This window comes from Propithecus coquereli, unplaced genomic scaffold (genome assembly GCF_000956105.1).
Source record: "Propithecus coquereli isolate 6110/MARCELLA unplaced genomic scaffold, Pcoq_1.0 Scaffold49, whole genome shotgun sequence".
In the NCBI taxonomy this organism is placed as follows: Eukaryota; Metazoa; Chordata; class Mammalia; order Primates; family Indriidae; genus Propithecus; species Propithecus coquereli.
In genome coordinates, this window is record NW_012150729.1 from 7,685,821 (window position 1) to 7,700,393 (window position 14,573).

Consider the following 14,573-nt stretch of genomic DNA (forward strand, 5'->3'; position numbering starts at 1 on the left):
TCAGTGGCTGCAAGGTTGTCTGCACTAAATGAGCTCAGAAGCAAGGCCAGAAAGAGGTTCAGGACCTTAAAAACAATAAAAACATGATTATAATTTTGCCCCAATGTAAAGAAGCACAGATTATGATCACTTATTCCTCTAAGTGTGGAGGAAGCTATAAATTCTTCCTTTTTATTTTTTCTGAGACAAAGTCTCACTCTATCACCCTTGCTCAAGTGCAGGAGCATGATGATTATGGTTCATTGCAACCTCAAACTCCTGGGCTGAAGAGATCCTCCTGCCTCAGGCTCAGAGTAGCTGAGACTACAGGCATGCGCCACCATGTCTGGCTAATTTCTTCTATTTTTGGTAGAGACAGGGTCTTGTTCTTACTCAGGCTGATCTCAAACTCCTGAGCTCAAGCGATCTTCCCTCCTTGGCCTCCCAGAGTGTTAGAATTACAGGCATGAGTCACCATTCCTGGCCTGTAAATTCTAAAACTAGATGAGAAAGAAACACAACAGCATAGTGATGAGAAGTTGGGTGATGTGAATTTGTGGCCTGGGTCAATAGCTACTTACCTATACATTCTTTGGCAAAAAGATGATTTCTACTGCTCTCAAGTTCTCTTATTTGTAAAATGAATAAGTTGAATGAGCTGACCTATGGTTTTGCTAAGTTTAAAATTGTATGAGTAGAAGAAAGGTTTGTATATGGACTATACAAGAATGCTAAACTTAAAAATCATTAATATTTGCAATTATGCATTTAAATGTATTCTATAGTTTCCTTTTTGATAAACAAAGATATTGAATTGGAAGTTAATTGAAAAATAACCATTATGACTCAGAATGAAGATTAAGGGTTTAACATAGGCATTGACACTAGTTTTCTTAACTTACTGTACTTCTCATACCCCATTGTGACAAATTAGAACTGTTTTTGAATAATTCCTAATATTTCCACAAGACTGGCCCATTAATGTCCACACCTTTTGGAATATATTGTATATTTCTACACTATAAACAGTAACACTCCAAATTTGAGAGAGAGAAGGATTGATCAGTTATTCCATTAGTATAATCTCAGGCATTGTTAGCCATGCTTTGTTATGACTTGGAGGCACTAGAGAACTAACCAGTTCAGATTGAATAATGCACCTGCCATATGACATAGGGTGACCACATGATATATGCCACAAAAGGGCAAGGAAATGGCATAATCATTATGGATACTCAAAGGCACCACTTTGTAGTCCTATACTGGAAGGTAATGTTGGGCTTTCTCTCTCTCTCTCTCTCTTTTCTTTAGACTTCTCTCTTCCTTGGTTCTGAATTCATAAAATGTTCCCAGCATATTCTTTTAGGCCTGTCTTCAATATTGCAATTCACAAATTAAATGTGATGAAATAATTGACACAATGGAATTGGGTTTAAATTTTGTAGGGTCACTGTTATATTGCCGTGTTGTCTAAGTGAAAACATAAGCATATGAGACTTTTTAAACGAATAAGCATGCAGGGGTTTATTTTTTTTTTTAAAACAAAATGGTCACCATTCTATTATGCTCTTAGTATTCTGAAATATATATCTTAATTGGGTACCTACCACTAGGTTTCCAATGACCATGACCATCATGAAGACAGTAAGGCACATGGCTTGACCAGCGACCTCCATACAGTCCCACATGGTCTCTATCCACTCTCCACACAGCACGCGGAACACAATCAGGAAGGAGTGGAAAAAGTCATTCATGTGCCAGCGTGGAAGTTCACAGTCACTGGAGATCTTGCAGACACAATCTTTGTAGCTTTTACCGAAGAGCTGCATGCCGACCACAGCAAAAATGAAGACGATGATGGCCAAGACCAGGGTTAGATTTCCCAGAGCCCCCACTGAATTGCCGATGATTTTTATCAGCATATTTAATGTCGGCCAAGATTTTGCCAACTTGAAAACTCGGAGCTGGAAAATAAAAAATTAATATATATTATTATGATCTTTAAAAGCATTACATATATTGAGATTTACCAAGAATGATAATCAAAATTGATTCTCTTACATCTGCCCTACCCTAAACCTCTCAGGCTCATCGCTAATTTTTGGACCTCCTAGGAAGAATTTGTTTTTTCCATATTTTAACCATTTAGATCATTTTATCTGAGAGTGAATTGTTAATGATTACTTGGGGCCCAGTAGTTCTTAATTTGTTTTATAAACGTGGTTCTAAGACATACCATGCCTGACATTAAAATATTAACATCTGAATCTGAATGATCTCTGCTGAAAGATTTTCATTTGTCAATAGAGTACAAAGTAACATCATCTTGAGCCCTGATATAAGTAGAGAAAAATGTTTATTATTCATTAATGCTCCTTTGGGGCAATGATATAGCATTGAAAAATTTGGGATATTTCCCACGACTCTAAAATCATTTCCCTGATTTGCAAGAGTATATAAGGGAATTAATGGACTATTTAGTAATCATACAAATTTTTTGTTCTTTAATTTTTAGAAGGTGCATATTTTCCAGAGATAAAATTAGGAAAAGTTTCTGCATGCACATTTTGTATCTGATTGTCATCCACTGCTACAAAGAGATATTTTTAAGTTAAAAGGTGATGCATCTTCATTAAAAAATTTCCTTAGATCTGGAAATATTAATTGTAACGGCCTCTAGAAACAATAATTAGTGAGAATAGCAATTGAGTAATATATTAAGCTTTACATGATTATGCTCTTTGGAATAAAGGTTTTGGTAACTAAGTGGCAATAATTTTTTTCCCATTTAGGAGCCGTTTTTGACAATGCAAATGTTATACAAAAACTTAAAATGGTAATGGTTGTGTGGTAAAATCTATGACAGTATTATACAAGAACGTTGATTATAGGAAAGGCTTTTGTGCTTGTTACTCTTTTGTTTTGTTGTTTACCAATCGGAATGAACGAAGAACTGATAATCCTTCCACATTGGCGAGTCCAAGTTCTACCAGGCTAAGCGTCACAATAAAACCATCAAAGATATTCCAGCCTTCTTGGAAATAATAGTAAGGATCCATGGCAATAATTTTCAGAAACATTTCTGCTGTAAAGATCCCAGTGAAAACCTAAGATCACAACAAAATGATTCTATTTCCATCAGATAATGATAAAGTCCATGGCATAATTTGGGCTCTTAGAACATAATGCTTATGCTACTTTCCCCATGATTCTATTACTAACTTAAATTTATATAGTAATTTACAGTTGATGAAAGATTTTCATGTACATTATTTCATTTTATTCTCATAGAAACTCTAATAAGTGAATAATGCAGGTATTATAGTTGTCACTTTATAGATGAAGAAACTAAGGTCTTCAGATAGGCAAAGTAACTCTATTAATATCATATAACTAGAAAATGCAAACTAGGATTTGAGTGCAAATCTTTTTTTAAGTGTTCTTCCCATTACAGCAAACTGCCTTTTCCTCTAGACTTCATACACCACAAGTACTGGCAAGATTTTGTTCATTAACAGTTTTATTTGTCTATAAGCTTAGTCCCATTTCCCTTAAATCAGATGGAGTTATTATACATGCTTACCTACTATTATAATATGTGTATTACTATTGTCATTATCTTTCATGCACAAAAAAATAAATTTATTTCCATAGTATAAGTAGCAGAGCTTTAAAAGTATAAGTAATACACTGCAGGATGTTATACATGTTTTTGCTTTATATCATCAAAAATTCTAAACCTCAAACCAAATATTGTGGAAAAAGCATACATTACTTTAGATAGCTCTTTCTTGCAGCAAATAAAAGCTAATATTCCTAAATTGAATCAACTGGTAAACATTTTAATAAGTTATGTTTTTTAAGCACATCAAAGCAAGAATTAGGTGGCAACCTTCACCAAAAATGGCCTTGCTAATCATATAATACACAAAATATACTAGAGGTTTTTAATATTTCATAGTTTTGATATAGAATAGATGGACAAAACAATACATATACTACCTAGATCCTGGAAGCAGAAAACTTGGAGACATTTTTGATTTGTTAAATTATTTCTTGCAACGATGATGACTAAGGAGGATAAAAGGATCCAAAATTTTATTTTACCCTTGTATAGCAAGTAAAAATGTAATAATATCATTTCAGAAAGTGTGTTTTTAAACTATGTGCTACTTCTGCATCTTGACAAAGTTGAAATATCACTATTCACTTTTCAAGTAGTACTGCAGGCCCATGCCTGCTGTTTTCCTTCTCAGTTTTCACACAGACATTAAGGTCATTATTTTTGGTAAAAAGTAGGGTATAGCCAACTCGAAATAATCCCCATTTTGGGAGTGGGGGTCAGGAGGCAGGAAGGGTAGTTGAAATACTGCCAAAAGCTATTGTAAACATTTCTCAAACAGAAAATTTGAAGACTGAACACATTTACCTTCCAATATGCTTACCAAGTTTCCTACTGTAAGCACATGATTGAAATGTTCCGTCATGGGATAGTGCTCCATGGCCATGAAAAGAGTATTTAAGACAATGCAGATGGTGATGGCCAGGTCCACAAAGGGGTCCATCACGACCAGGTTGACAATATGTTTCACTTTTAACCAATATGGAGAACAGTCCCAGATTAAGAATATGTTGGAAAATTTATACCAACAGGGTGGGCATTTCTGTCTGGACTCTTCAAGTTCTAGATTTAAAACAATGAGAACAACCACCAAAAAATATTTTTTACATGTATATTTATTTCAGATCCACTAGATATATTTTTGGTAATCAGCACATTTTTATTTGCAACAGAGTCAACCTTTTTTGTATTTGTCAAAAAAAAAAAAATACAGAATTTATTCTAAGACTCCCAATGATATTTCATTAGACATACACACAGAGCAGAGGTAGCAAAGGATAGCTTTTTCTCTTATGTACTGACACTGTGGCTCAGCACTTGGACTCAAGCTAAGTGAGTGGACTTTTAAATGAAGTCTCAATAGGAACATGGTTTGGGGTAGTGTAGATGCTGTGTGTAACCTTGTGTTAATGACTGGCTACATTATCAACCTCTGGTTATAAGAGTTAAGGTAGGGATTGATGTGACATAAGAATCATTATATGAAAAAGACATGTTTTTAATTTGTTTTTATTTTGTGGAAATGACCTCCTACTCCTCTCCAATCTTGAGAGTATTTAGAATGAGGCTGGAAGCGGTAGTGCTGATGAAGTCCTAAGCTAAGTGGAACAAAGAGAGGCTCACTATGGCTAATGAGATTATAAATTCCCAATGTAAATGTTTTAGTATGCATTTTCAAAGAGTTGCCACATAGTTAGGAAAACATTCTTAGTTCTAATATCATTAAATTTAAATACATTTTAAAACTTCTAGAACATATGTGTACATATAATAAATAACTTTTGAATAAGACCTACTGTTTTCTCACGAGAATGCACTGTTCCCAACTCACAAATAGAGATTTTTTTTTTCAAATAAGGCAACATAAGTGTAGTGAAAATAATTGAAATGGAAATGGAATTTGTTACAAACCTTCTACTGTATTTGTTAGGATGCTGGCTATACTCATTGCTCTTTGCCTTTGGGAAGGATCTTCTAGAAAGTCCATGGAAACTTGGAAAGAACTTGACCTTCTCTTTCTCATTTCAGTTTCAGTGGTAGTTCCCTGTAAAGAAAATGCTAATGCATTAAATGATTAACTTAAGCAATATGATAAGCAAACAACCAAATGGTGACACAGTAAATTTCATGAAATGCATGCATCATGCACTTATTTAATTGGTGATGGCAGATATTACTGACTTATTGTGTCATTAACCTGGACTGTCCAAACTGTTAACCATTTAGTCATACAGCAAAAACCAAGATTTTTAAACTCTGATTTCATAATTTTATGAAATAAGATATATTTTGATTGAGTTGATAAATCCCTTGAGAAATATATTTAACAGTTACTCTTATTTCTGGACTAATAGTAAAAGCCTAGTAACTTAAAAGTCATAAAAGTGATCAAAGCATTTGATTTTTGAGAAGGTAGCCATTTGTTTTTAAGGAAATACCAATGATTACAACACACTTAGCTGCCATCTCATTTTCTGGACACAAGACGTGGATGGTCATTGACAACACAAACCATATGTTAAAAAAAAACACACACATGCTGCATGGACAACAGTTTCATCCAGGGTACCAAAGCAATAAGTCATCTAATTCTGACTTAGTCATGCCTCTTCATGCTGATATATTTCCAAATGAGTGAACAGTCTAAAAAGAGGCAGCATCTGTTTTGAAATTCCTCTTCTAGGTATATATTCACAAACACATAACAATTTTGTATACAGACAATTATTTTATCTGTCTGTATTAATAATTTGTGTTTCTTTATTTAGATTAGTTTTAAGAAGACCTATATCAGCATTTTTTTTAGTAAGACTAATGTGAGTACTAGAAATTTTAAGGAAATAATGAAGCTATCTATTTAAGCACAGTGTTTTTGAAAATCTAAACTAAAGCAGAGATATATTGAATAATATATTGGAAGATTTATTATACACCCTTTACACTTAAACACAAGGATCATTCCTATACTTTTATACCAGAGCCTTAGAGGATGCCCTGCTATCTAAATTCAGCATGGGTATATAGCAAATCCTCCAACTAGAGGCAGTAATTATTGTGTCTAATTAATTGCTAGCACACTTAATAAGTAAATGCATTCAGGTTTGTGAAGGAAAGTGTTGAGGTCTTAAGTTTTAGTTGGTTAGTCTATTCAAGATACTACAAGATGCAAGTGCATTCGCAGCTTGACCAACCAGGAATCATTCTCAAGGTTGCCGTTCTGTAGAAACACTGGCTGGTGCAGCAGTAATGGGCCAGCCATGCCTGAACTATTTAAAACTTCCTTACATTGTCATCAGTAGCTGGCTTATCTATTATCACCTCTGGCAGAAGCTGTCCAACAGGCGATGTAGGAACTGAAGGTCCACCAACCAAGGAAACCACACCATTGCAATCCACAGTGCTGTGCATCTTCCCATTCGATGGAAACACTGCCAGCATCCGGGACGACCTACTGGTCTGACTTAGGTTACTGTTGCGTCGCTCTCCATGTCGTCGGGGCACAAACAAAGAATCTCTCCGGCTCTCGTTATCCTCAAAGGTGCTGTGTTCATCATCAGCAAAGTCGTTCTCAGACCCCACATCCTTTGCTCGCCCTCTAAAGCTGAAAAGGCTTGTTCTGCTATTTCGCCTTGGAGAAAATAGGGAGCCACGGATGCTCAACAAAGACTAAGAGTTTGAAACAAACAAAAAAGCAAAATCATATTAATATGGCCCTTTGAAACATGCTTTCATTTTGCAAGATTAAGTGGAAGGAGATTTCAGCATTCATAACAGCATGGGGCTCATTCCTTTTGATTCACATTCTCATTTTATGCACATTCAGATTAAATTAAAATAGTTTTATAAAAGGTGGGTTTCTAGCCTTTAAGATTAAAGAATGGGGAGATAAATTGCAACCTAAAGATATTGCAAAAAAAACCAAACAAACAAAAAATTAAAACCCTAAACTACCATTTCTCAGTTCAAAAGGAAACATCCTTGATATATCACAATGGACATTGTAAACATCCAATGAACATTGACAGCATCGCCTTAAGAAGGCCACATTCGTTTTCATTACTCTTTCTTAAAAAAAATTCCACACTTTTCACAAATTATTTTAGCTCATCTTTCTAAAGTCACTTTAGTTATTATTTCTGTTTCACCTATAAGGCTCAGTGTTGTTGGAAATTGAAGTTCAGACTTCTAAAATTCATAGTGATGTGTTTTTCAGTAAAGTGTATCATCATTAACATTTTCAGAAGCATGCATGTAGTTTATAAAGAAATTAAGGAGAAAAAACAACATAAAATCATAAAATAACCAAAAGGATATTACTGATCAGGTGACCACAGTTACCATTTTTTGTTGTTGTTAAAGGAGCTCAAGATAAGAAAGAGTAAATGCTATTAGGTACAATTACAGAAGACAGTATCAGAATGAAAATGCAGGTCTTCTGACTTTCAACCCAGTGTTATCTCAACTACTTCAAGCTGTAAACTTACATATATATGGAGTAAAATTTTCACATAATTAGGTGGAGAAATAATAAATATAACAAAAATAGTAGTCTATTCAATTGATGAAAATTCCTAAGCTCATTTTAATTCTCTCCCTCTCTTCATGTTCCATTTTTCATCCATGCATGAGTAAACTCAGCAATGCCATACCTGGTGTGGGGAAGAGTACCTCTTTTCATATGTCAATCTGTTTCCTTCAATGGAGAAGCGAAACCCTTTCCTCCTGATGCTGTCTTCAGACTCGGATTTATGGAATTCATCCTCATCTTTCTCTTCGCCACCAGACTGCTCCTTCTGCTTTCTTTTCTTCCTCCGATTTCTTCTTTCTTTAGCACTCTTGGAACTCAACTTGGAGGCTTCAGATGAGCTGTCTGAGAGCCTGCCTGCCGCACTGGGCTCTCTGGAATGTTCCGAGGCAGTTACAGTTGCTGCCTGCTACAGAAGAAATAGTTTTAGCCTGGCACTAGAAAAGATTATCTTCTTTAAAATGGCTTAAGTATTTGCATGGCATTGAAAAAATACATTTAGCTGACTAAAGCTGATCTCACATAGAAGATTCTCTGCAAGTGTAAGAGGGAATTATTTTACTTTCTACCTAATGAAGACTTTCAGAGATAATTTGTTTTTCTCTGTGGTAACATTGATTATGTCTTTGTTATGCTTCACAGACCACATATTCAAAAAGAACCATCAGGTATCAACAAGATCATAAATTCATATTACATTTTGGGATTTGGATTACTCTAAAAATTAGTATTTCATTAATGTCTTCTTTTCTCTGAAAAAGAAACTGGAGCATGGAAGAAAAGCTGATGAGTTACTTGAGGTCACATCCAAAGGCAGAGGAATGAAGCAAAGATCTGAGGTCCTCCCTCTAGTTATTGAAACTGGGTTGTCCAAGAGCCTCAACATTCTATTAATCAAATTTAGGGATGGTTATAAAGTACCTTTCTCACTCCTCCACAATACGCTATCCAGAAGAATGGAGAAGGGAGGGTCGGTAGTTTTCTGCTAAGCAAGACAAGATGTCTCATTCTCCTAAAACTGTCCTCACCATCTTCAACTCAGCACTGATTCTTACAGGCCATGGGGGCATGGAATAGAAACAGTGCTTTTTGATCACAGCTTGTACTGGTACTAAGTTGGCACTTTTTGATTATTGTTGTTGTTCCAAGAATAACAGGATTCTTGCATATAAATTAATATTCCTGAAACCCTTTTCTTCTTTAGTAAAGACAGGGAGGTCGTATGTTAAAGAGAAAGATGACAGTGGTAAAAGAGGCATTTTACAATTTACTGTACTATGAGCACTGACATTTCACTATAAGAACAAGTAATCCTTCTTAAATTACCTGATTTCCATAAGTTTGATAATGTTCATATGCCTATTGGATACTGCTGTATTAGAGAACATTATATTATATGATCACTTCCTTATAAAGGCAATTAAGTAATTGCATTAAAAACCAACATATTTTTAGTTAAAGAAAAGACTATTTTTAAGAACTAGATGAGCATCTTTTTATATAATAACCAATTTTTTTAAGAAAAGAAGGCTTCCATAGGATTTTCTCCTAATGCCAATATACTTGTTCAGTAAAAGTTTCTTACTTGAGAAGACCCCAAAATCACATCTTCCCTTTCATTCTGATAATCTTGAGATGATTAAAATAACACGAAAGTTCTATTGTGTTTAGTACTATAAACATCTTAGAATAATAAAACAAAATAATTAAACTAAATGTAACTAGGTAGATGATCACGATACAGAAATCTTTACTAATTCCTCATACTACCAGCTGCCTTTAGACACTATCAAACAATTATATCTCTTACTTTATCTCCAATATTTTTGTAACCATCAAAACAATAAAAAAAGGGTATATCTGAGTTGATGAATTTACCTGAGCTGCCTCCTGTTGCTTTTTAAGCTGTTCTAGCATCTGCTGAAATTCGGCCTCTTTCTGTTCTGCCTCTTCCAAGGTGGCCTGGTTCTGTTCCTCATAGGCCATGGCCACCACAGCCAGGATCAAATTTATTAGGTAGAATGATCCCAAAAAAATGACCAGCACAAAAAATATCATGTATGTTTTTCCAGCAGCACGCAATGTCTGGAAACAAGAATATGAGAACGATTTTTCAATATTATTTCACTAACTGGTGATTTCAACTTTCAGCTTACTTGTGTGTCTTGCAGAACTCTGATACAAATAGTAATTATGTTGGTCACAGCATGTCCTACCTTTTTGACTGTTTTTTTTTTTTTTCAACTTCAGCTTCTTCCTTCACCCCTAACTTACGCATTCATACTCTCTCTAATCTCCAGGAGGGAATTCTTACATTCACTAAGAATGAAACAGAGTCAATAAAATACCATGGAGACCCCCAGGAAAGAGCTGAGCCTTTGCTGAAAATTAAGGAAGAGATCGAAGTTAGCTTTCTAAATCTACTTTTTCTTTTCTTTTCTTTGTTTTTCCTTTTCTTTTCTTTTTCATTTGGTTGAGACAGAGTCTCACTCTGTTGCCCTGGGTAGAGTGCAATGGTGTCATTGTAGTTCATTGCAACCTCAAAAGCCTGGGCTTAAGCAATCCTTCTGCCTCTGCCTCTGGAGTAGCTGGGACTACAGGCATGCGCCACCATGCCCAGATGATTTTTTTTTTTCTTTTTGGTAGAGACGGGGTCTCACTCTTGCACAGGCTAGTCTCAAACTCTTGAGCTCAAGCCATCCTCCAGTCTAGGCCTCCCAGAGTGCTAGAACTACAGGCGTGAGCCACCATGCCCAGCCTGCTTTTTCATTTATCACCTCCCACCTGAGGGATAATATTTGAATAGGTAGATTGGGCTGAGGGGAGAATGTGACTTCTGTTTAGGAGAATCTGTGCCTAAGAAGAACAGGAAATAGGTTTTGAGCCAAGAGGAAACGGGAGAGAATTCCTATCCTGGGCATCACTCTGTTCAATATGTGTTATAGTTAATGGGATAGAAGAACCCAAGTCTCCTGATTTCAAGTTCTGCTCTTTCCACTACATTGTGCTGTGGTTTGGATTTCATAACTTGATTGCTTTTCTTGTATACTTCTACTTAAATGCAGAATGTGTCTTTTTAGGTTCTCACCAGTTGATAAAGATTTTCCCAGAAGTCCTGAGTCATTAGTCGAAACAGGGACAAAAAAGCCCAACTGAAGGTATCAAAGCTTGTGTAGCCATAATTGGGATTTCTACCAGCTTTCACACACATATATCCTTCTGGACATTGGCTATAAATGGGGCAAAAGAAAGTATTATAAGATATTCCGTTGTCTTTTTAATCTGGTAGCACGCTACACTTATAACATTGTCTAGCAAACAGAAGATTTGCTATTTCAAGGATAAAAGTATGATAAATAAATAACTGATACATTTCCCAACTTTTGATTTAATATAGTTTTATTAGCCACTGGGTGTCATCATTAAAATATGGTACAGCATTTCTAATAGTATTTTGCAAAACTATTTTCTCTTGATAATTGCCGTTTTAGCATCTCCATTTCAATTTCACTACTATGAAGTCTCCAGAGTTGATTCATAGTTCAATATATGTATCTAAGGGAAACAGCATTATAATTACAATTATTGCTTCTTGTTTTACAAAACCTAAAAGCTTACTTAATATTTAAATAATCTCACACTTTATCAAAAACCTTAAGTGTAGCAAATTAATATGAATAAAATTAGTTGATTGTTATCTTTAGTTTCTACAAAAAGAGAGAAAAATATGTATATATGTGCTTGTACACACCCACATACACAAACATGAACGAATTATTGGCTTACCCTGCATCAGAGCTATTTCCACATAGTAGTGCATCTGGGAAACCCTCCAGGAAATAATGATACCCTATTTGAAACAAAGAAAGTCATCTGACGAACATTTGCATTGTTAAAAACACTAAAACGAGAATAGGAAGATCAGGTCCTACATTTAGGTTTATTGAGTAATTTGAAATATACAATTCATTCAAATACATGAGTATTTGCCTACTTTTTCTTCAAATACTAGACATTATATTAAAAGAGCATTAGATACTTAACAGTGCAAAGTATTTCATTATAAATGTAAAATTAGTTACAATCACAGTCCTAAGTTTTCCGTGTACAGTCCTGTAAAGGCCACAAAACCACATAAGGTGAAATATTTTTATTTCCAAATATCCTGATTTCTTTGAAAATAGCCAAAATTGATAGTATTTTTAAGTTTCAATTAAAATTAAATAAAGTGAAAGGACTACGATAATTTTTGAATGAATTTTTGATATTTTATATTTATAAATGAGGTTTTGTCCATTAAATTCAATGTTATAAAAGCCTTAACCTGATAGAATCAAGAAGGCCAACTAAACACAGGTAGTATGTGTCTCCTCCATGGAGAGGAACCAGAATAGTAAGCAGATACTCACATTTTGAATAAACTGCCTAGGAGAGGATGCTGGGATTCACAAAGGAAGTGACAGAAAGCACCAAATGTGGGTAAAGAGAGGTTTCAGGGCAACTTGCCCAGCCAGCTTAAGAATTGGACATGGGGAAACAGTTAAGAGTAAAGTCCCCAGGGCTTCACACTCTGAGATGAGCTTTTACACTCTTGACTACAAGAGAACCCCCTGACCCATGCAGGTCTTGGGCCTAGGGAATTGCCTAGAGATTGCACAGACACATTGCTCCAAAAAGGGAACCCATGAGGAATCCCACAGGCATCTGACCTAGAGCAACTTGTACCAGGTACCATTCTGAGAGCCTATATACCAGGAAACTGCAGGCATACCTGCAGCCATTGTGTGGCTCTGAGGAGGAATAGAGGAGCCTAGGCACTTCTATGTACCCCTGGGAAGGTACTACCACCCTGTTGGGGGCTGCTGTTGAGACTAAGACAGGAGAAGACAGTATTTTCCAATTTCTCATCCATATTGCCTGCCTAGGTGGAGCCCAGATTTTCTGGTCACAGGCCCAAGGTTCCATTTTGATACTGTGCTGCACCCTGAACTCAGGCTGAGTTTGGGCTGACATGGCTGTAGTTCCTGCCAGGCTGGGGAGGGGCAGGGAAACCAGGCTATCCAGCAAGCATCTGGGATGAAAAGCTGCATGTTCCTGCTGTGAGACCAAGTCTCGACTAGACATCATTCACCCCAGAATCTTGCCCACGCTATTTGCCTAGAAGGGCATCAACCTTCTCTGGTCACTTTTGAGAGTATAAAGCTGGGCAAAACCCTATCTTCAGGCTGAGTTCTGGGTGATACAGCTGCAGCCCTACCCAGCTGAGGAATGATAGTGGTGTCCAAGATCTCCTATGAACTCTGAAAATAATTCCTACCACCCCGCTATGGGCTGCAGTGAGATCAAGATGTGAGCAGACTGCACTCTCCACAGTTTCTTCCCCATGCCACACACCTGAAAGGGACTCTCCCCTCTTTGATTGCAAGCCCATAGCTAGTACCATTTTGAGATTTAATACTGGGCTATGCCCTACTCTCAGGCTGAGTTCAAGGAAATTTGGCTGCAGCCACCACCTGACCAGGAAGGGAAAGGGAGTCAAAGCTCTCCTAAGCACACTTGGGACAATGCCCACCATCTTGTTACCGGCAGTTATAGGACTGGGAACTTGTTTGCTCAATCCATTGCAGCTACCAGTAACACTAACATGGACAATTTGGGTCTTACTGGGTATCTCCACCACTACTATTACTACCTCCCACATCGCAACAGCTGCTTAAGTGCCTGAGAACACATCTACATACCTGGCCCTCTGCTCCAATGACCATTTTGAGCAAGCCACCCAAAGGCCGAAGAATCGATCTCCCAGGACACAGCAGCACTGCTGCCAGTGTAAGCTGCTCTGAAACCTAAAAGCAGTCATATTCAGCCCACTGCTTCCACCACTGGGGCCTAAAGACTGGCTCAGCTGGCATTCAAGTCCCCAGCAAAACTTGACCACAGCCTCAACTAATAATCATTCCGTAAGCCACCAAGAAAATCACAGATATCACAGACCCTGTGTATTGTCTAAGAATCATACAAAGATCACACTACTGTAAGCATCCAAAATCAAAGCCAAAGTATCCTAATCAACCAAAAACACATGTATAACTTCAGGAAAATATTTTCCCCTTCAAAAGCAATTTCCAAAAGTTAGAACAAGTGACTGCTACATCAGATATCAATGGAAGGACATAGGAAATGTAAAAAATCAAGGAAATAAGACACCACCAGGGGACTACAACAATTGTCAAGCAATGGATATCAATTGAAAAGAATTCCAAAGAATGTCAGAAAAAGAATTCCAAATATTGATTCTAAAGAAGCTCAATGAGATGCCAGAGGAATCTGGAAAAAAAATTGCAAAGAAATCAGAAAATTAATTCAGGATAAAAATGAGAAATTTACCAAGTAGATAGATAGCTTTAAAAAAAAACAAACAGAAATTCTGGAGCTGAAAAATTCATT

The 14,573-nt window shown here is 36.3% G+C and overlaps 1 protein-coding gene across 1 annotated transcript in view; it reads right to left on the reverse strand.

The window, feature by feature from the left end:
- SCN1A (sodium channel, voltage gated, type I alpha subunit) overlaps positions 1-14,573 on the reverse strand; it is a 179,325-nt gene that overhangs the window by 60,746 nt on the left and 104,006 nt on the right. Inside the window, 10 exon segments of the mRNA XM_012655823.1 lie at positions 9-65; positions 1,587-1,943; positions 2,913-3,086; positions 4,425-4,663; positions 5,513-5,645; positions 6,920-7,267; positions 8,251-8,532; positions 10,005-10,211; positions 11,215-11,356; positions 11,913-11,976. Coding sequence (XP_012511277.1) covers positions 9-65; positions 1,587-1,943; positions 2,913-3,086; positions 4,425-4,663; positions 5,513-5,645; positions 6,920-7,267; positions 8,251-8,532; positions 10,005-10,211; positions 11,215-11,356; positions 11,913-11,976 — 2,003 coding nt within the window.